This window comes from Mauremys mutica, chromosome 19, assembly GCF_020497125.1.
Source record: "Mauremys mutica isolate MM-2020 ecotype Southern chromosome 19, ASM2049712v1, whole genome shotgun sequence".
Lineage (NCBI taxonomy): Eukaryota > Metazoa > Chordata > Testudines > Geoemydidae > Mauremys > Mauremys mutica.
This window is the reverse complement of record NC_059090.1, coordinates 20,155,018-20,176,938: the sequence shown is the minus strand read 5'-3', so window position 1 is coordinate 20,176,938 and position 21,921 is coordinate 20,155,018. Positions and strand designations below refer to the sequence as shown.

Genomic DNA, 21,921 nt, shown 5'->3' with positions numbered 1-21,921 from the left:
GGATTCAAATTCCTGCCGATGGCCACACATTTATGGCTAGAACATTTTCAGTTAACTGAAAAACTAGGACACAGAAATTCTTCAGTGGGAAGGGGTGGGGGTGGAGCAAAACCTTCTGTTTTGAGAGTCCCAGCAAAAATGTTGGAAAGAAATTATACACCTGACTCTTGTCTTCCTATCCAAAGAGGGAGGCTTTAATCCACATTAATTAAAACAAAAATTGGGTAAATAGGCTCCTTGCTTTTACTTTGCTGAATGTTCCTTCTTTGCAGGCCTGCTGGATCTAGATTGAAATGCTGAATAGATGTGTATTCTTGTGTCAAAACCGTGCTGGAGGTCATGGCAAGCAGGAATGGTATGTTTTTCCTTTATAAGACCCAGCCTGCTCTTTGTCTTTCATAATTTGGGACAGGATATTTGCTGTCCACAGTTTGTTAAAGCATATTTTTAATAGAATGCGGGGATGGTTGGGAAAAATAGTTATTGTATGTTGGGACTGTGGAATTTTATAACAAGAAAGGTCTTGGGGCTCAAGCATAGAATGGTGAGTCAGACCTGGGTTCTGTTCCTATTTCTGCCACTGTCTTCTTGTGTTTCCTTGGGCAAATCACTTAACCTCTCAGTGTTTCACTTTCCCTATATGTAAAATAAGCATAAACAACTGGAGGGATAACACTGGGTGATGTGAGGTGCAATAGAGGCACAAAGTATTATCTTACTCATCACATTGCAGTGCAGCATCTTCTCCCATAACTTCAGAAACAGGTTTTGCACATTTATTTAAAATCACAGGGTGAAATCCTGCAGTCTTCAGACAGGCAAGTCTCCCATTGGTGTCAGTGGAAGTTTTGCCTGAGTAAGGACTTGCAGAATTTGTCTTAGATATTTTACAAACTGCTTTTTGGTTTCAACACAAAACCCAGGATGCATGATATTCCCCCATAGGATAAATTCTGAGATGCCTTGTGCTAATGTATATGGACAAAACTGTGCATGACTTCCCCATAAAGTGGACCCCTCTCAGAAAGCCCACCTAAGTGCGATTCTATCCAGATCCCAGCAGACACTATTACTGTCATTTATTATTTGTATTACAGCAGCACATAAAGGCCACAACTGAGACTGAGTAACATTATGTTTGACACTGTACAGATATAGAGTAGGAGATGATCCCTGCCCTGAGGCGCTTCTGTAAGAGGTGTGAGAAGCTAGTTGTGCAGGTGTCTGCACAGAGAGAAAAGGAGGTGTCTTCAGGGGGAAAGTGAGCATGCTTAGCTCCATTGCACACTTTCCCGCAAGCTTGGCCCCAGTGACGTGTACATGCTGTTCAAAACTCTTTAGTCTAAGCTCTTTCTTGGTGCCATTGGGCATTTTGAGAGTATTGGGCCTTCCATGTGGGTGGCACAGTTTGAAAGTGAATGTTTCAATGTAAGACCAAGACTAAAGGGCTCCCTTTGAATTATTCAGCGCTGGTTGGCCTAATATTCTAACACCTAAGCTCGTGTATACTAGAATGTGGCACTTAAAGTCATGTTACATTATGGAGCTAAAGGGTTCGTTGTTGGAAAGTGATCTCTCGCACCCATAAATGTGCCATTGTACATTCTCATTTGTCTAGCTAAAAAAAATTATCATTTATTGGGACTGTTTTTTATCTGCAAACTTCCTGCAAGCATTCCTGAGCTCTATTCTGTCAGTAATAAAAAGGCAGTAATTTCCCATCTCTTTATATCTGTTTACCGACAGTAAGAATGGTTAAAGTCACAAGATGATCTTTCTGGTGTCATATATCTTCTGCATGGTATAGTCCAGTGGTTCTCAGACTTCTCTACTGGTGACCCCTTTCACACAGCAAGCCTCTGAGTGTGACCTCCCCCCTTGTACATTAAAAACACTTCTTTTTATATTTAAAACTATTATAAATGCTGGAGGTGAAATGGGGTTTGGGGTAGAGGCTGACAGTTTGCCCCTACCTGTATAATAACCTCTCGACCCCCTGAGGGGTCATGACCCCTAGTTTGAGGAACCCGGTATAGTATATTCCTGCAACACAAAATACAGCATTTAAAACAAAGCAAAAAGCAGCTTGACTGATGGCTGGGCAAGTGGCCTGTTAGAGATCGATTCAGTCTCGTATTTTAAAAAAGATTGAAAGCTGCAAATTATGCACATAGCTAATCCTGTGTTCCTAGAACCATTACTCTGGTCTTTCACCTCCTGCCAATGACCTCTCTTATAGGCTATACCCACCTGTTGTCTCATATTTCGAATTAGACTGCAAATTCTTTGGGGTGGGGACTGACTTTTTGTTGTTTTTTGTTTTTTGTTTCTTTTGTGGATTTATACAGCACCCAGCACAATGATGGTTCTGTCTGACTGGGGCCTCTGAATGCTACTGTAATTAAATAAATTCTGAGATTTAGAAGAAAGCTAGAGAGAGAGAGGCCTGGTCCAAAGGCCTGACCTGTATTTTTTTCTTGTCTTGCCACAACAAAGTTGGGAAATTAAATATATAAGCAAACTCTTTCCCATTTTAAAAATTCAATTAATATTTTTAAGTTAGGTTTTCAAGTGGATCATTAGCCTAATAGACCTCAAGAGAATTTTTCCCTTTATAATGCTAATAAGAGACGGCATTGTCTAACGGTTATCATGTGGCGGCTAAGTGTCATGGCTTCTGGGTTCTACTCCCTGTTTGGAAATTGGCTTGTGTGAGACAACTAGGGCCTGATTTTTCAGAGGTGCAGACAACCCACAACTCCAGTTGAACACTACGGGATCTGCAGGTGCTCAGCACGTATGAAATCAGACCCTAGTTGTTTGAGGCTGGCACTCGAGAACTGGGGCACCCAATATTAGTGGACATTTTGAAAAACGTGCGCCTCCATTTTTCTGTCTCTCACCTTATCTGTAAAATGAGTACACTAATACTTCCCTGCCCCACACAGGTAACAGGAAGCTTAATTAATGTTTATAAAGCACAAATGATATCCTGGAGGGAAAGGTGACAGAGAAGAGCAAAATATTGTTCTTACTTGGCATTTGTTTTCACACTATCATATAATACCACCTAGCTCTTATCTAGTGCTCTTCATCAGTAGGTGTCAAACAGGTAGATATAAATCAGCTACTTCCTGGTAACACCAGGTCACATCTGAACCCATTGAGCTTTTGGCCATGGGAAGATGAAAGGAAGGATGCTCTAATGGTTAGGACACTAGCCTGGGACTTCAATGACCTAGGTTCGCTTCCCTGCTGTGCTACAGACTTCCTGTGTGACCTTAAGTAAGTCACTTAGTCTTTCTGTGCCTTAGTTACTCATCTGTAAAATGGGGACGGTAGCACTTCCCTACTTCTCAGTGGTGTTGTGAGGCTAAATAAAGATCATCAGGTGCTCTGGTAATCATAGAACTGGAAGGGACCTCGAGAGGTCACCTAGTCCAGTCCCCTGCACTCATGGCAGGACTAGGTATTATCTAGACCATCCCTGACATGTGTTTGTCCAACCTGCTCTTAAAAATCCCCAATGATGGAGATTCCACAACCTCCCTGGACAATTTATTGCAGTTTTTAACCACCCTGACAGTTAAAAAGGTTTCCTAATGTCCAGGGGCGGCTCTAGACATTTTGCTGCCCCAAGCACGGCGGCATGCCGCGGGGGGTGCTCTGCCGGTCGCCGGTCCTGCGGCTCTGGTGGACCTTCCGCAGGCGTGCCTGCGGCGGGTCCGCTGGTCCCGCGGCTTTGGTGGACCTCCCGCAGGCGTGCCTGCGGCGGGTCCGCTGGTCCCGCGGCTCCACCGAAGCCGCAGGACCAGTGGACCCTCCGCAGGCAGGCCGCCAAAGGCGGCCTGCCTGCCGCCCTCCCGGCAACTGGCAGAGCACCCCCCGCGGCATGTTGGGGCTTGGAGCTGCCCCTGCTAATGTCCAGCCTAAACCACCCTTGCCGCAATTTAAGGCCATTGCTTTTAGTGCTATCCTCAGAGGTTGAGAAGAACAATTTTTCTCCCTCCTCCTTATAACAAACCTTTTATGTACTTGAAAACTGTTACCATGTAGCCTCTCTTTTCCAGACTAAACAACCCCAATTTTTTCAATCTTCCTTCATAGGTCATGTTTTCTAGACCGTTAATCATTTTTGTTGCTCTTCTCTGGACTTTCTCCAATTTGTACACATCTTTCCTGAAATGTGGCACCCAGAACTGGAGACAATACTCCAGTTAAGGCCTAATCAGCGCCGAGCAGAGCGGAAGAATTACTTCTTGTGTCTCGCTTATAACACTCCTGGTAATACATCCCAGAGTGATGTTTGCTTTTTTTGCAACAGTGTTACACTGTTGACTCATGGGGGAGGGCCACGATAGATGTTCAGCTCTGGCAGAGTAGGTGGTCTCCAGTCTAGCATAGCTTTCATCCTCAGCTTTAAACCATGACTTATATATATTTTTGAAAGTTCAAAACTCTCTTGCAAAAAGCTGAAAAGATAGAAGTCTGGCTTCCTCTACATAAATGCATAATAAATCAGCACTCTCTACTACTTCACTAATACCTGCTTTCATCTAGTAATATTGGATGGATTTTTTAAATTTTGTTTTATTTGGCAAATCCATTAGAGAATTAAGAAGATCCCTGAGCTTTTCACAAAGAAACTATTTATGCTCTGTTTGATATTACTCTTTAATCAGACTACCACTTCACAGGAGATTTCACCCCAGAACACTAGATTCCCAAGAGACTTACGGTAACATTTTCAAAAGTGTCTGCTTCACTTTGGAGCCTCGGTTCCATTGAACTTAGGTGCTTTTGAAAAATGTACCCATAATAGCTTTACTGCTGCTGGTCCCACTATTCTCCCCTTTTGTCTGACCTGTATGTCGGTGGATCTAGCTAGATGCTGACAGGAACTGCTGCCCCCCCCACCCCTCCGCGGTACTGCCAGGGAAGTGGTGGTAGTGGCGGAGATAGTAGAAGAGTACTCAGCAAAACAACACGCCAGCTGCCTGGATGATGAAGTAGTAAGAGGACAAACAAAGAGTGTATAGAAAAACATTAACACACAACTTGTGGTGGGTCACACTTTGCATTGAGTATGTTTATAAAGGGTTAATATATCAGGAATATATTTTTAATAAAGGGTTGATCAACTGTTGTAGAGTCAAACAGGTCGATAGTTTGCTTATAACCATTGATAACACCTTGGCTGATGTTCTTATAACCCTCTATAATGCACACTATTTACATTTGTAACATGCTTACAACACCTGTTAAGCCTTTATCAACTTTATAAAGGCATCCTTAATATAAAGTGGGATTATTTTGGTTTCCTTTTCATGTCCATCCAGCATTTTCATATGGATTTCTTACTTTGGGTTTCCGGTTAGCTGAATGTTGTAAAATGCTGGCAGAACTATTATGTGATTCACAGATTCATAGAGTTTAAGGACAGAAGGGACAATTTTGATGATCTAGTCCCTGACCTCCCATATAACACAGTCCGTAGAAATTCACCCATGCTAATAATTCCTACATCAAGTCCAAAACTGCTGTTTGAGTTACAGTGTAGCAATATTACCATTAACTGTAATAAGATGCTTATTTTTAATAAAAATGAATCCTATGATTATAGAGTAATGATGCAAACTCATGACTTGGTGCATCATCCTCTAATTTAAAATTATTCTGTAATTATTCTGTTCTAGAAAGTTTTTGGTATAACCCAATTTGGTCATTTTGCTCACAGGAAACTTGCACCATTGGGTCCTCAGTTTGGACAGTCAAATAACAGCATAAATATTTCACCAGGTCTCTGTCCAGAAGATTTCTTGTGATAAAAAGAGAGGGCTGTATGTAAAAAAAGAAACAGTTTTATGGACCAAAAGCAGCTGTTTGGGTGTAGAAAAGGTACTTGTGTACCAGTGTAAATTCACATATTGATTTACTGTTTGAAATGGCTGAGATGGTATTAAAAAAAGAAAAGAAATCCATCAGACTCAGCAAAAGCTTTCTAAGGGGGGATTTTGTGGTACTCCCAGAGAACTCTGAAACTGTCCCAATTTCTTCATTTTTCCCACTCACAATGTGTATAGCTGTAGAACATTCTTTGTAACAACAGTGACCTCTACTGTCTAACGTGCATTTTTATAATGTACATTCCAACACCAGCCTTTTTCTAACTAGGCTGAAGCACTTTAAACCTGGTTCTTGAAACTCACGTAGCTTTTCAAAAAAAAAAAATCAGAAAGTAGTCATTAATTATACTGGTATCACACGGAATATCCCTTAATGAATATATACAAATACAGATGCTTGTCGTTTGCCTGCTACAAACTTGTATCAGGACTAGATAAATACATACAATGGGATTTCAAAAGCACCTAAGTAGCTTTCATGCTTAACTTCCCTTGATTTCATTAAGAGTTAGGTGCCTAACTTGCTTGGGTGCTTTTGAAAATCCTACTAATAGACCCTCTTATTCAATATATGTTTTAACTTAAAAAAGAAAACAGTAGGAGGGGCTCATGATTTACACCACTGTAAGAGAGATGAGACTCAGGCCCTTATAGTTAGCTATTGGTCATGAAGCATTTTTGAATGTCGTTCCTGAAAATGATATCTCTGCAAATACAGGTTTCAGTTCTGTAATCAGCTCTGTGTGGGAAGAGCCTTCCACCTGCATGGAGCCCCTCTGGGACATTGCAAAGGGGTTTGATTGCAGGCTTGGGGATCTATTGTCTTACCATGTCTGTACTGTGCTTAGAAAAATTGAACTGCTACTGTTCAGACCAGTTGCAACTGTGAGAACAACAGGCATTTAGCTACTAGATTGTCTGTCTATAAAATTGCTATTAGCAGTTCTGATGTATTCCCTATGTAATGTGTTAGGCACATGTTACCTATATATATTTTTGTGCATAAAACAATTTTTAATTTTAACTCAGGGGACGCTGTGTTGTATGGAAGCTTTAATGGTTAGTAGCATTTCTGGTAGGTGTAACCCCTTGAGAATCATTCTGAGATGAAATTACAGCTCACAACTCTGTGTAAGAGGCTGGATTGAGAAATTATCAGCCCTACTCTCATCAGGTCTAGAGAAAGGCAGAAAATGGCTGATTTCATTTAAGAACATAATACTAAAGGTCTGTAAACAGCCAGGATATGAGAGGCTTTAAGATTCACTCTGAAATGTAAGCTGAGCAATAAATTGGCATCTTTTTCTACAAAGGAATTGAATTGAAGACCAGGGCCCTGAGCCAGCAAAAGCACGTAAGCACATGCTTAACTTTAAGCACATGAGAATTCCACTGAAATCAATGGGACTACTCACAAGTTTAACTTTAAGCATGTTTTTAAGTGCTCTGCTGGATTGGGGCTCAAGACAGGGAAGCTAAAATGCTGTTTTCCAGGTTTAATTTCTACCCAGTGACATGCTCCGCTAAATATTACCATACTAGCATATCTATCTCTGTCTAATCTATCTACGAATTAGGGCCTGAATTCACATTAGGTTGTTTTTTTGAGATACCCTCTGAGACTTTATAATTACTAATCTGATTATATAATGCCATTGTAGGCAGTGAATATTTACTTGATAAAGGTTGCTGTAGGCAGAGGAAGGTTGTCATAGGGAGATGAATGATACTTTATTGAATATGTTTGCCACCTTTGATTATCCTAGCAACCTGAAGGGGTTTAGTCATGCCCCTGAATTCATAACCAAAGTGCTTAAATGCACTAAGGGTTGAAGTTTAATCCATTATTAGGATGATATCGTGGCAACAGAAACTTCAACAAAAAGATAAATTTTTGAACTGCAAAGCAGGGGGACAGTAATACATCTTGTACAGTTCGCTCTCACGGGATATAGGATATGCAAAGCAGTGTTTTTTAGCTGTTTAAAATTGGATTTTCCACCATGAACAGATACCTGAACTGCTCTGTCAACAGCACTGAAATCTGGAGCTCGCATCTAGTCCTTGCACTGGGTATCCCTCAATTGATCATTAATGTAATATCTGTGATCTTCAACTGTGCGGTCATCATTATCATATTGTCTACAAAGGATCTGCATAAACCCATCTTTATTCTTTTCTGCAATTTGGCTTTTTCTGATCTTCTCACCAGCTCTTCAGGCTTTTGGATTTCAATGCTGTTCATCACTAACCCAGAAAGCACAATCTTTGGATCCAAGGAGATCCTCATAGCTTATGCCTTTTATACTATGTCTATTCTGTCCACCATCTATAACTTAGTCAGCATTGGAATTGAGCGCTACTTGGCTGTGGCAGAAAGCCTCAGGATGAGATACAGGGTTTCCCGAAACCAGTCGCTGGCTGCAGCTCTAATTAACTGGGCACTTGCCTTCTCTTTGAGTTGCATACCTCTAGTGGGGTGGAACTGCTTGCATAACAAAGAAAACATGTCTGCTCTCTACAGCCCATTTTGTGTTGACTACCTCATCTTAATCACCATCCCCAACTGTGCGGTGGCCTTTATCTTGCCTCTGTTCACCTACCTTAGCATCATTGCCATATTGAGGAAACAGAAGTTCACAATGGGAGCGTGTGGACAAGCCAATGGCACCTACAAATCAGCTGAAGTCCAGGTTGCCAGAACTAGTGTCTTTATCTGGCTTCTGGCACTGGTTTCCTATGCACCTTTCGTTGTAGGAGTCGTATTAGATGCAGCCAACCATCTGTGCCCCACTGACCTGTATCCAAGTGTCTATGTGTTTCGAAACTGTACTGCTATGCTGATAACCATGAACTCTTTGGGGAACCCCATCATATACACGCTCCAAGTTAAAACATTGGGGAGTAAGCTCAAGTTTTTGAAGTGCCCTGCCAGCAACCGGGTGCAAGACATTGGGAATATCTGACCTACTCTGGAATTGCATATGACTAACATAAAACTGTCTGTCTAATCCTTTTCTGTATGCATTAAATTCTTCAGCTGGACTGTGGTTCTCTCTTGCAAAGCCACACTCGGGTTCTAGCATGCCAAAGATTGGCTCACAACCATGGGTCAATTTCAGAACTAGGGCAAGTGGACAGCTCCCTGTTGCTACTTTGGCAGAGGTAGTGCTGGAACTGCTTTTAACTCTTCCGTAGGCACCAGCATCACTGATTTGAGATCTTCAGGTCCTTGCTTTGTAATGCACTTGTAGAGAAATTCAGACTGAGTGTTTGGGGGAGCAAAAAACCCAAACAAGGAAAGCTTTTTTTAATGAGCAAAAACCAATTGTGAACATTAGCCTACTTCAGTTATTGGACTATAGAAATGCAATCATCCAAATGGTCTGTTAGGTGCTTCTCTGGATGCACCCATGTTTGTCTTGCTCTGATAAAATAGCAATGCTGCTGTTTTGAAAGGAAAGAGTTTTGTGAGTTAATCAATTTCCTTTACATTATTTTACTTTTACTTTTACTTGATTATTCAGATAATCCTTGACCCTGAGTAGGGGAATTGAGAGTAGCAGTTATTTGTCTGCTGACAGTTCTGTGTATGCCTGATTTGTCTGTCCCTTTATTGGAAACATAAGATTTATTTTGCATTAAGAGATAAAAATAAATCCATGGCTGCTATTTACTTTGCATGTGGAAATGTGCTCCTGCTGTGCTTGCATTACTAGCAAACTTTCTTACTTTTTGTATTGTTTCATGTTTTTAAAGGCGACTTTGTATTCATTTGCATGAAAATTTTCAGAAATAGTAGAAAAAATTAAAGTTTCAGCTATTTATTTATAATCAGTCTTTTCTGTGTGCAAAAATTTTTCTTTTTCTATTAACATAGCACTCACCGTAGTTTACTGTAGCCCTTTTAATTGCAAAATATGGACTGATTGTGTCTTTTTTTGTGAAACATTTGTGATTCTATACTTTCTACCTTTTTATTTCTTCATATTTCTACTTTTCACACTGCACCCACTTTAAAACTTGAACTATAATCTCAGTTAAAAACACACTTCAGTTTCACAATATCAAGACTGCAATGGAATTCATCATGTACCAAGAAAATTGCTGGGGTTTTTAAATAAAAAAAGCAAACATTTTATAACTGGTATTAAACTTTGTTCATCTGCATCTAATTAAAAAGAGGGACGGTCCCCTCCCCATAATTAGATACTTGAATAGTTTATTTTTTCATATTTCCTTACGTAGACTAGAAGATGGAAAACTAATTTTTCAACTCCGCCCTTTATTGTTCAAAATAAACTTTTGGGATACATTTTTGGGGGTGATTTTTGGGATAGAAGTTTTGAGCAATCTGAGGTAGCTCTAAAGCACTACATGTATGGGTGTGTATTCAGAAATCTGCACTTAGAAATCCTCATTACACAAGCTCACCTTTTTGATCGAAAACACTACTTAAATGGACATTGTCTGGTGTGTGAAAATACAGTAATATGGATTCATAGTCACAACATGAACACACACATCTCATAAGCCAAACAAAATGATCATTTGAAAATCAGCCCTTGAATTGCTGGTTTGGAGTTCTGAAAACAAAGCTATTTGTTTTTATACATTTCAAGGTGTTTTTTGTTTGCGCTTTGTTTGTTTGCTTTTAATTATTACTCTGAAACCTGTAAAGGCTTAGGTGAAACTTTCCTTAAACATCGTCAGCCTTTTATTCAGAGGGTCTGAAACAGCATGTTTAGTTTAATATGATAACATGCATCAGTTAAATTAACACATAGGCAAATTCAACATTTACATACTGGCAATTTAGTGTTTTATGGATATTGGTAACAAAAGCCGTTTTGACTGTGACGCTAAATATGGAAAATCTGGGAGGTGTTTTTATATTTTTTAAGCAAGCATTTAAAAGCCATCCATTACTTCTAAGGAAATGACAGTACCAAGTAAACAATAATGAATAATGCATTAAAATAAATGATGTCTTATAGGTCAAGTAGGATCAATTTTCTTCCACTTCTTTTAAATATTACTGTATTCTTAATTGTATTTCAGAAATTATCTGCAAACATCTAAACATCTGTTTCTCACTAATTATATTTCAACCTGAGTTGTAAATCAGGAGATTAAAAACAAAACAAAACTAAAGGGCAGATTATAAAGATAAAACTGGGGGGTGATATTTATTTTGCTTAGCTGCATTAACAGCCATGTTGACCTTGGCAAGCTGACATGTAGCAACCAGAATATTTCATTTACCATTTATCTATGATGGTGATTGTAAAAGATGTTGAAATTCTTTTAAAAGCAATATAACAAACAGTTGGACCCTAGCCAGAAGGAGGAAAGTTAATCTCAAACCTATCAATTTGCAAATAAAACTTTGTACTGCTACAGACCCTTTTGTTCAGGCACAGTGCTGTTCCTACTAAAGTCAATAGCAAAACTCACATTGATTTAACTTGGAGGAAATGTAGTCCAGGGCTAGCGCATTGGGCTGGGATCTAGAAGCCTGGGGTTCTCTTTCCAGCATTGCCACTGATGTGTGACTTTGAACAAGTCACTTCACTTATCAGTGCCTCTACTTCTCCTCTCACGCTTTGTCTGTTTAGACTGTAAACTCTTCACGGCAGGAACTGTCTCCTACTCTGTGTGTGTTCAGTGCCTCCCACAGTGGGGCATTGATTTGGTTTCGAGCGTGTAAATATTGCATTAGTCATAACAGTAAGAAGCAGGAGAAGGTCCTGTAATTAGGAATCCAGATTTGTTTATTTTTTCAAATTTAAAAAGCCTTCTGTCTGAGATACAGTCAATAAAATATACACCCAGAAATATATTAGATCATTGACCTTAAATAAGATCTTCCAACTCATCCATGTAAACCCCTCCTCCTTCCCCCCACTCCATAATGTTATTCAGCCCCCTGCTCTTCGCTGCCCCTGTAAAAGCCTGGTAAAACAGAAGAACCTTACGGCATAGCCCAGGTTCATTGTATCCAGGCTTTGTTGGCTTTGATAGGGCAGAGGTAGTATCTCAAGATCCATCCAGAAATCAAAGCTAGAGAGAGCACAGGTGTGAAATGTGTGTTCTGCATGGAACACCACAAGAGGGCAGCTGCATTCTGCATTACTTATGAGGAATGGAAGCAGGATTTGCAAATGGTCCTCTAGTTTCAAAGGAACTGTAGATCCAGTGCTGAAAAGATGAAGTAAAATACTCTGTGTATTTATAATATGCTCATCACGGTGGTACCTGAGTATGTATTGCATTTTCCTCATCAGTGTGTTGATAAGCCTACAATGCTGCCTATCACTTCTGTTGATTATTTATGCTGCGAAACAAATGCAAATCATAAATCCAAGGGCACCGAAGCTCAAACCAGGCTGCTGTTAGTGAGTGATCATGTGAGTATTGTTCTTGTGCTTCGTACCACTCAGACTGAGATGAATTCTGGTAACTAACATTAATTCAGTTTAACCATTAACTCCGCAAAGCAGTAAATGGTTGCTTTAGATTATTATGTGGCCATTTAGGGGGTCCCTTCTCCCTCTACTTGTTTTCCGGTCAAAACCTGTGGACACTAGCTTTCAAGTCCAGCACTTCTGATCACCTTGCATGGAACTGAGACTTGTTGATCAACCAGCAGTAACCTGCAGGATGCTATTATACATTCTCCAAGTCATAATGTGCTTTACAGTTTCCACCCCTTTGACTTGGCTTATAAGGGGATTCCTTCCAGAAATATGTCACTCCATGTAGCAGATTATTACCATAGCTACAGTATAGAGCCAGCGGTTCTCTTGTGGCTTCTCCATTACTAGACTTCTTTTTCTTTTCAGAATCCCTATTTTTTCATAGAGAATTCATATTTTTTCCTACTCTGTCCCTCTTGTCTGCAAGAGTGCCCCTCCCTTTATCTATCTAAATACCAGACTATTTCAGAATCTCATCTCAAGATCCATCTTTTCTTGGCTAATGATGCCTCTAACCCTCTTCCAGGCCCATTCCTAGACCAACAAAAATAGAGAGTGGGGGAGAGGGAGAAATTATGAGTATTTTGTAAGAGGGTCCCTCTATTTCTCACTACAAGCCTCTCCAGAGCAGGACTATGTGGAAAACAGCACGATGAGCACTCTCTCTTTAAAAGTGAGATCAAAGCAACATGTATGGTAGTTTATCCAAGAAGGAGACAAATGCTTTTGTCTGTGGATTGCTTTGAAAAAGAGAACAACTTTTAACCTGTCTCCTCGTTATAAACCACCATACAGCCTTAAATCCAATATACATATGAGAAGGAGACATATATTAAAACTATAACTTCTTCTTTTAAGAGATGTGACGGTTTTAAAATTTCTTTGAACGTATGTGCCGTCCTTGTATGTATGTTGGAGTTAAGGCTGCACTGGACTTTACGGAGCCCGGGGTATTAACAATAAGTTGTAGAAGGAGGATAGTAATGTGTGACAGTTAACACATTTTATATGGGTATAGGCAGAGAAATAGAAGTGTCGTTCTTAACTATTTGTCTGCTAGTTTTTCAGCCCTTGAGGAAGATGTTGTTGAAGTAACAGTGTAACCTTAACTAACATTAAATGAACTGATGTTTTCTCTGTGTGAATACAATAGATATTTAATATTCCAAAAAATGATCCATAGTCTGAGGTTCATCAAATTCACATTGATTTGTTTGTCTGATCTTCAGGCTCCTAGTGAACAAAGCAGGTCATGCTGATGTAGATTGGAGGATTTTTGCTGCTTGTAGGTGATGTTTCTAGGAAGAATAGAATAGAATGAGCCCATAGTCTCCCAGGTATAGAAAAAGTGCCAAATATCTGTTGAAGTTGCATGAATTTACAGGGAGATTTTCAACGGCACAAAGGCAGTTTGAGCCTAACTCTCAATGAAAAGCCAATTAGAATTGGTCACCTGACTCCTGTTTATGCCTTTGAAAATCTCCCCCTTAGTTGACTTTGTAGAGCATTGAAAGGTTCATTCCAGCAGGTGACACTGTAGTCAACTAAAATATCCAGTATGGATGCATCAAACTAAATTCAACCATCTAAAAGGGATGGGGAGGGAAGAAGAAGAGACTGACTGACTCAAAAAGGAGGAGAAAAAAATTCTTCTGGGGCAGCAGACCTGACCTTTTCTTTTATCATAAAATCTAACTTTCATTGCTTAGGTGGGTCTATAGTGTAACTAAGCGTATGTCTACACAGCCTGTGAGAATGAGGCTCAGAGCCCAGATTGACACACTTAGGCTTCCCCTACAGTGCTAAAAACAGCTGTGTAGACATTGCAGCTCAGGCTAGATCTTGGGCTCTGAAGCCTGGGGTGTGTGGCAAAAACAAGAGAGAGAGCGCCTTTGAGTCTGTAAAGATGCTGGCAGCTGTAAGCTAAGAAACTGCTCAGGTTGTTTTTGGTTCCTCCTGTGTTTGGGAGGAGCGGGACTTTGTACATTCCTTGTATATAAACAAGATTGCACCGAAGAAAATACCAGATTCCATCAATTTCTCCTTCCAGCTGGAATATTCCCCAGGGTCCTGAAATTGGGTTGAAAAGGGACAACAATGCTACAGCTAAAAGCCCAGCCTTTCTGTGCAAGTGGAAACCACGCAAAGGTCTCAAATGTAAGTAGAGTTATTATAAATGTAGCTAATGATAATGGACACTCCAGGCAGGAGAAGAGCAAAAACGCTTTTGTTAACTGGAAAGCAGCTCAATATTTAGAAGCAAAGTAAAATGAGTTAATGGGTTCTCGGATTTTTATACCATGTCCATCACCACTGTATCTGAACTCACTGCAGGATTGAAAACTAAAGTGGTGAGGTGTCATTCTTTGGTCCTGTGGGAGTGAAGTTATGGGCCCATCCCTGTGACAGTGCTGTCTCATCAAGGCATGTGGGTCACCTGGGAATCTCTAGACAGTGTCATGGTTCTGGGGAGTGGCAGAGGCACAGATCTGGTGGGTACAGGAGGTGGTTTTTTTATATATACTCTGGAACCAGACCATTCTGAGCTTTGAAAATAAAGAGCAAGCACTAGGTTTTTAAAAAAGATGCCGCTAGATGCCCTAGTGTTGTTTTTAAAATGCCCGTCTTAAAACGGGCAGCAAATAGTTTTATGACTATTGGTGACAAAGGAGGAAAAAGGGGAGTTTGGATTTTAATTCCTGGGCAGTGCTCAACTACTGGGGTGGCAAAGGCAATAGAACTAGCGGAAGGGGTGGATATAGGAGGGAGCCAGTCAAGGAAGTTGAGCACAGGGGTGATATGCTTCAGTAAGTATCAGAGGTGTAGCCGTGTTAGTCTGGATCTGTAAAAGCATCAGAGAGTCCTGTGGCACCTTATAGACTAACAGCCGTATTGGAGCATGAGTTTTCGTGGGTGAATACCCACTTCGTCGGATGCATGCACCCACGAAAGCCCATGCTCCAATACGTCTGTTAGTCTATAAGGTGCCACAGGCCTCTTTGATGCTTCAGTAACCAGATGCCGTTCTCCCCGGATGTGCAGCACTGCAACACTCCACTGATGAGGTAAGGAAGGAGAGGGCCAGGGGCGGTTTTGATCTCAGTTAAGGTTTGGGAACGCAGGAGCCATGACTAGAAGTGGGGCTACTCGAGGTCAGAACAGATGGTCACCCAGTGATCCCTGTGTGCACCCCTGGGTGCCAGGAGCCTGCATGTCCCGAGGGCCCTTCACCGCAACCCAGTTATCACACCAGGGGCAGATTCACACACATCTGAGTGACTATTAATGGTGTGTGTGTGTGGGACGGGGACAGGGTAGCCATGGTGATTTATGTGCTCAGCACCTGGCACTGGGAGTCTCCTCACTGCCCCCCCCCCCTCGTCTTGTCTCCTGCTGTTCCTTGGGCGCTGGGGTGTCTCCCCATGGGCCAAGGCCCCAGTGCAGCGCCAAGGGGCTGGCTCCGCCCCACGCCACAGAGCCTCCAGCCCCCTCACTCCCCCGCGCCACAGAGCCTCCAGCCCCCCCTCCCCGGGGGGCGGCGCGCATCGGCGATGGATTAGTAGAGCCGGGTGGAGGCGATGGGCGCGCGGCTGAGCGGGGCTCGGGGCGGAGCCTGACTCCGAACCCCGACCCCGACCGCGCACACGTGGGCCGCGGCGGCCGGAGGATGCAGGAGGGGAGCGGCTGCTGCTGCTGCGTGTGCGCGGGGCGCGGCGCCCCCCGGTACCGCTGCCCGGGCTGCAGGGCCAGATAGTGAGTCCGGGGGGCGGGGTCGCCGGTGTCCGTCCCCCCCGCAGAACCCCCCCCGGGGCACGGCCGGTGTCCCCCCCCCCGCAGAAGGCCGGTCGTTCCCCCCCTTCCCCCGGGCATGGCCGGTTTCCCCCCCCGCAGACCCCCCCCCGGGGAAGGCCGGTCGTCCCCCCTCCCCCCCCCCGGCAGGGGCACCCCCCCGGGCACGGCCGGTTCCGAACCCCCCCCCCGGGGAAGGCCGGTCGTCCCCCGCCTTCCCCCAGCAGGGGCACCCCCCCCGGGGATGGCTGGTTCCCCCCCCGCAGAACCCCCCCGGGGAAGGCCGGTCGTCCCCCCCCTTCCCCCGGGCAGGGCCCCCCCCGCAGAACCCCCCCCGGGCACGGCCGGTCCCCCCCCGCAGAACCGCCCCCGGGGAAGGCCGGTCGTCCCCCCTCCCACGGGCAGGGGCACCCCCCCAGCCACCGCCGGTTCCGAACCCCCCCCCGGGGAAGGCCGGTCGTCCCCCCTCCCCCCGGCAGGGGCACCCCCCCCGGGCACGACCGGTTCCGAACCCCCCCGGGCACGGCCGGTTCCCCCCCCCGGTGCAATAACGGTCCGTGGCCCTTCAGCTGCGAAGGGTCCCTCCCCCCTGGTGCCGGCCGCATGGCCCGGGAAGGCCCACCCCCCCGCGTGTACGCGCGGCCTGGTGCGGTGGGGAAGGGGATAATCGTTATTCCCCCCCCCCCCGGGTTATTGCTGGGAGCAGGAGCCCCTAGAGCCCAGCTCTGTCTGTGTCCCCGCCCAATGATTATTGTTCTTCTCCTCCTCCCGGAGGGGGGGGGCTCCCCCGTTGTCCTACAAGTAAATGAGACTCTGTTTCTGCGTTCACACGTGCGGCTGGGCCCAGACCCACTGGTGGGAGCGGAAATAACTTATTTCGCTGCTGCGGGGCGAGCCCTCTGCTTATCCCCGAGGTTGCCAGGAGAGTCGCTGCCGTTAGTCTCTGGTAGAGCACAGGTAACATTTAACTGGTGTGGTGGTGGTTTTTTTAAATGGCACTTTTCTTTCTTGTAGTTGTTCTGTCCCCTGCTACAGGAAGCATAAAGGTAAGACTATGACTTCGTCTCAGAGTTGTACATTATTTCTAAGCCAGTTTTTAAAATACCGCTGCCTTGTAGCTGTGACCTTCCCACTGTTAAGAATTAATGTAACTTTGAATTTTTCATAGAACAGTGTATACCAAAACAGGACCAGGTTGTAAAGACGCTGATTACAGACACAGCCTCACTTTTCAGAAGAGTTAAATCAGTGCAAGACAAAGGTATGTTTGCTTTCTTTATAAATATATGAAAAGCATAAATTCTGGATAGCTATTACCAAATGAGCTTTCCGGGGCTTCTTAGCAGAAATGGTCACACAAAAAGAACAAAAGATTTAATCTTTCATCTGCTAGGTGCTGCTAGCATCTCATTGGAGAAAGAAAAGTAGCCCAAAACCTAGGGACTAGGAAAAATTAACACACCAATTACATACCCAGAAAAATAGGACAAATACATATTTGGTTACCGTTTATTCAGGCAAAAAAATTCTGCTAAAGGAGAAAAAATTACACCTGTCCACTTTTTTTATATTAAGTTGATAAACATGCCTGATTTAATAAATATGTAATCAGAAGTTTCACTCTGTCCAATAAAAGTGCCCGAAACACCACATCCTGGCTATGGGAAAGAGGCTTCCTCTGAAGTATAGTTAGAGAGATCTAATAATTAGATTACAGTATAATGTTTTTCTAAACAAAAGCTCATTGTTGTAATGATTATAATGGTCTGATATTTAAATGCAGTGATTTGTAAACCTGTTAAAACTGCCTAAATAAATTTTAAAAACCCCCATAAATATTGACAAGTTTTTAATACATAAAATTAAAGCACATTGTTTAAAATTACAGCAATTATAATCTTTTAATGGTTCCTACTCTTTGCTGAATACTTGCCTGTTTTACTAAATGCCTGCTATTGTTTATGTAAGAGAGGGAAAGTTTTTCTGTAACTGTAGAATGTAGCATGGTTGGTTAGAATAGTACTGCTTCAAAATATAATTGTGCCTTTAGCTTGTTAAAATATGCTTAAAACCCAGAATCCTTATACTAAATACCTATCTTTTGTAAAGTACCTTGTGACAACCTAATGTGCTCTACAGTTAATGCATGTGAGTTTAATCTTAACACTTTATTCTTATCTACATATTTAATTTTCAAAAAAAGAAACTTGGATGTGTAGTGGCCCAGATTTTCAAACAAGTCCTATAAATTTATGCCAAAGGAAGAAGGGCCCAGTCCTTTCTTTTTGGAAAGTGCCATGTGAGTGAATACCGTTTCAGGTATTGCAACTGTGTAAGGTCTCTTCTAGAAGACCTCTACATTAAATGGTACTCAGAAGCTTACGGGAAAGTGGGATGAAGGTCTGTTCTTCTTCATATCTGAGTTTTACCCTATTGCCAAGGAGTGATGCAAAGCATCTGAGTTCTAAATGAGGGGTAGTAGATAGAAACATTTGTCTTGTTGCTGTGACTTTTGGACCTAACCTATTTTATCTGTAAAACCACATTTCCGTTTGCCTTAGGAAGCCATTGGTCTGTAGATGATATCCTGACAGAAGATGATGAGGCAGATAGAGTCCCGCTGCAGAAACTCAAACTCTTAGGTAACCTTTAAGATTAATCTGTGATGTCTGTTGTAAGAGCTGACGGTAGTTCTGCTTCAGTCACAACACCTAAGAATTTGCTTAAAAGCTCAAGTCAGTGCTCAGTATTTATTTCTTCATGGGCATCTTTCTTATGCCTTTGGGAGGATCGGTAAGGTGTGTATTAAGTTGTTACTCTTTTACAAAGACTAACTTCCAGATAAACTGAATTGAAGCAATACGATCTTTGACTCTATTGCCTGACCTAGTGGGAGAGTCAAACTTTGATCTGGACTTATTCTCTAAATTGTAGGAAACCCTGTATTTACAAAAGTAGTGTCTGCTGAGGCTCTGGTGGGGGAGGGGTGAGTTTAAGTCCTCTTAGACAACAGATAATGGGAAAGGTTGGGCTTGGGATTTTTTTTGTTAAATAGAGATGCAAGTTTCCCTCCCTACATATTAAGTTTTTCTGCTTTCCTCAAGCAGATGCAGCATTGGGTTGATTTAAAAAACAAAAAACACTTTCAAACCCATGGTTAATCCCCACCTGTTAATTTCAAAGTGTCTTTTCCTCCTCTAATATTTATTTTTTTTTAAATAGGGGAGTCTAAAGAACTGAGAAGCTTACTACTCAACCCCCATCTGCAGCAACTGCTGCTAACTGTAGATCAAGCCAAAGAAAAAGATTCCCTCATGAAAACATATATGCAAGAGCCATTATTTGTGGAGTTCGCAGACTGCTGCTTGAGAGTTGTTGAACCTCCAGAGAAAGAGAATTGTCTTTTGGAGTGAGAGACTCTTCAGGAACAGAACTAATCATGAATTTTTCTAAAACTGGAAGAAACATTTTATTACCATGTACTTTGCTGAAACAGCCTCAGGTGTGTTTTCCCCTCAGTAAAACATATTTAACTCCTGGATATCAGCACTCTAATTCACACCTCCAGTGTTGTCATATGGTAAGCTTTGTCACAGGTGGTTGAAGGGAGGCATGTGTGTGCATGTACTAGGTGTAATTAGAGGTTAGTGTTTTAGTGCTGTGACTTACTTTCTCTTAATACAGGTTCCATTGCCAACTGTGGCTGTGCCAGGCATTGCTGCTGTCAAGTGTGTAAGGAAGGAGAAAGATTAAGTCCACTAGTGTTTAACTTTATCCTTGGAGCATTTGACAAACCTTGCTGAGAAATTAGAGTCCAGAGCGCTGCACAAGATATTTAAGTTTATTAAAATGCCCTGTACATAAGAAAAAAAACAAACAAACATACATTTCCCTGCCTCAGGTCAAGTAAGAGGAAAGCCATTTTTCCTCTTTCACACTAAAGGTTGCCATGCTAAGAACCACATCTGCTCCTATACCATGTGTGAGATGGATGTAACAGTGAGGGGTGCTGGAGCTTAGCAGCACCAAGAGAATGGAACTCATATGCTACATCTGAGTTTGGACCAATACAATCTAACTGCTTAAAAGCAGCATGTTAATTTTTCTTCAGCTGGTCAGAAACATTGAGCCCAGTCTTATCTCACTTTTCCTGAGACAGTGGTGTCCAGCATTAAGCTCCACCAATTCTTGCATTTTATTCATAAGCATTAGCAACCTGCTGAATTTTAGTGCTATTTGAGGTAAACGGCTGTATGCTTGCCTCCAGAGGGGAATAAATGAGTAGGGTTCAGCTTCCTTGGAGAGGAAAAAAAAAAAAACCTCACTGGTGCCCTCTTACTTTTTCCTGTATGGGGGAGTGCTGAAAAGGATTTTACATTAGTTCAGAGTTATTTGTTCAATTATTTCCCCCAAAATATTGTAGTTCTATTAAAGGTTGTTGTGATTGTTTGTAGTCCTACTGTAGTGTTTTCTTGGTATTAACCACTTCCTCCATTACCTATACCAGAAAGTAAGAAATCTGTGCTAACGACCAATATACCTGTAACCATATACTTACATATGCGACTATGGGGGGAAGGAAATTAAGGCTCCAGGGTAGCAGCAGATATTTTTAAATTGATCTGTCTCATGCAGGAATATATTGTAGATTAAAACATTTAGAAGCAGCAGCTTGAAAGAAGTCCTTCCTTGAAGGAAAAAGTGCAATAAATATTTAAGGTGGCCAAAAGTCCACATTATGTAGTGAGCAGTTTTTTCCTATCTAGTAAGATTTGGTTGAATCCAGTGATCATACAGGCTTGGTTATGTGGACTGATGTTTGCATGAGGCAGTGGAGACTTCTTGCAGTGAAACTTGACAGAGCCCTAGGAAGAGAAATAATTGGTTTTTAATTGCTTGGCTGGGGAGGGGGGGAGGAGGGGAAAATCAGCTCCCCACACAGCTCAATTTGCTACCAACAGTCACCAAATCATACCTTGTTCAGTCACCAGCCCACTGAAGTTAGACTACCTGCCAAGTGAGTAAATACAACAACTCACTGTAAGTAAGGGTGGTGAAATCTGTCCCTCAGCTGTCAGGGAAATTACAGCAGAGAAGAATTTGTACAATACACCAGTAAACCCAGTAGGGGCTACAATACTACATTTTTAAATAGGAGATTTTGGTTGTGAACGCCAATGTGCAACCAGTGGTTCGAATTTAGGGCCCCTGTGTGCTGAGCACATTTATCACCTTACACAAGTGTTCATTCATGCTTAGCGTCCTATGATGGTGTCTGAGTTTATTTCATGCTGAGAAACAGGACAAAAAAAAGTAGGCCTTTAAAGAGCAGTTTTTGGAGAAGCAAGTGTGGGGTTGACTATTTGGAGGTAATTTTACCTAATGAACTCTTTCCAAAATTTGATCTCTTCTGGAAACAAAGAAGTGGGAGAAGAGAGAGTTCAGTGTTGCCCTCCTCTGAATTCTCAAAAGCCCTGGTGTTGCAGATTCTTTAGCATCTGCTCTATGCACATACTTAGCATTTCTGCAAGCATTTTCCATCTCAAAGTCTCAAAATTCCTCTGACACTATATTGACCTTCAGTGGCCTGGTGGAGTGAACAAGTTATGTAAACGGCACAGATAAGTTAAATGACATGCCCAGAGTCATAGGAAGTCTGGCTGAGCCAGGAAGCCTCCCTCAGCCTTGGGCATCTGTGGGGTGAGGCTGTGTCTCACAAGCACGAGGGGCTCAAGTTTGGACAGTAG

At 42.4% G+C, this 21,921-nt stretch overlaps 2 protein-coding genes across 3 annotated transcripts in view; one reads left to right on the top strand and one right to left on the bottom strand.

Moving 5' to 3' along the window:
- The first annotated feature begins 272 nt into the window (after window positions 1-272).
- ZNHIT3 (zinc finger HIT-type containing 3) lies at window positions 273-20,627 on the top strand. 2 transcript variants are annotated; one of them, XM_044993602.1, is made up of 6 exons: window positions 273-355; window positions 14,436-14,542; window positions 17,189-17,220; window positions 17,348-17,435; window positions 18,736-18,816; window positions 19,397-20,627. In XM_044993602.1, exons 1-6 carry the CDS (start codon window positions 294-296, stop codon window positions 19,585-19,587), a joined length of 561 nt encoding a protein of 186 aa, XP_044849537.1. In that variant the 5' UTR covers window positions 273-293; the 3' UTR covers window positions 19,588-20,627. The 2 variants fall into 2 exon arrangements, with proteins under 2 accessions (XP_044849537.1, XP_044849538.1); XM_044993603.1 differs by lacking the exons at window positions 273-355; window positions 14,436-14,542 and adding an exon at window positions 15,928-16,138 and having other exon boundaries at window positions 17,343-17,435.
- The window catches only part of MYO19 (myosin XIX), a 29,921-nt gene continuing 28,325 nt past the window's right edge, over window positions 20,326-21,921 (bottom strand). Inside the window, exon 25 of the mRNA XM_044993597.1 lies at window positions 20,326-21,039. Coding sequence (XP_044849532.1) covers window positions 20,911-21,039 — 129 coding nt within the window. The 3' untranslated portion in view covers window positions 20,326-20,910. The remainder of the gene's footprint in view (window positions 21,040-21,921) is intronic.

Bases quoted from the DNA above. Each gene is read 5' to 3' on its own strand.
- ZNHIT3 (XM_044993602.1), top strand. From the start codon at position 294: ATGCTGAATAGATGTGTATTCTTGTGTCAAAACCGTGCTGGAGGTCAT. The intron at 14,543-17,188 runs GTAAGTAGAGTT...TCTTTCTTGTAG, and splicing joins ACCACGCAAAGGTCTCAAAT to TTGTTCTGTCCCCTGCTACA. The intron at 18,817-19,396 runs GTAACCTTTAAG...TTTTTTAAATAG, and splicing joins GCAGAAACTCAAACTCTTAG to GGGAGTCTAAAGAACTGAGA.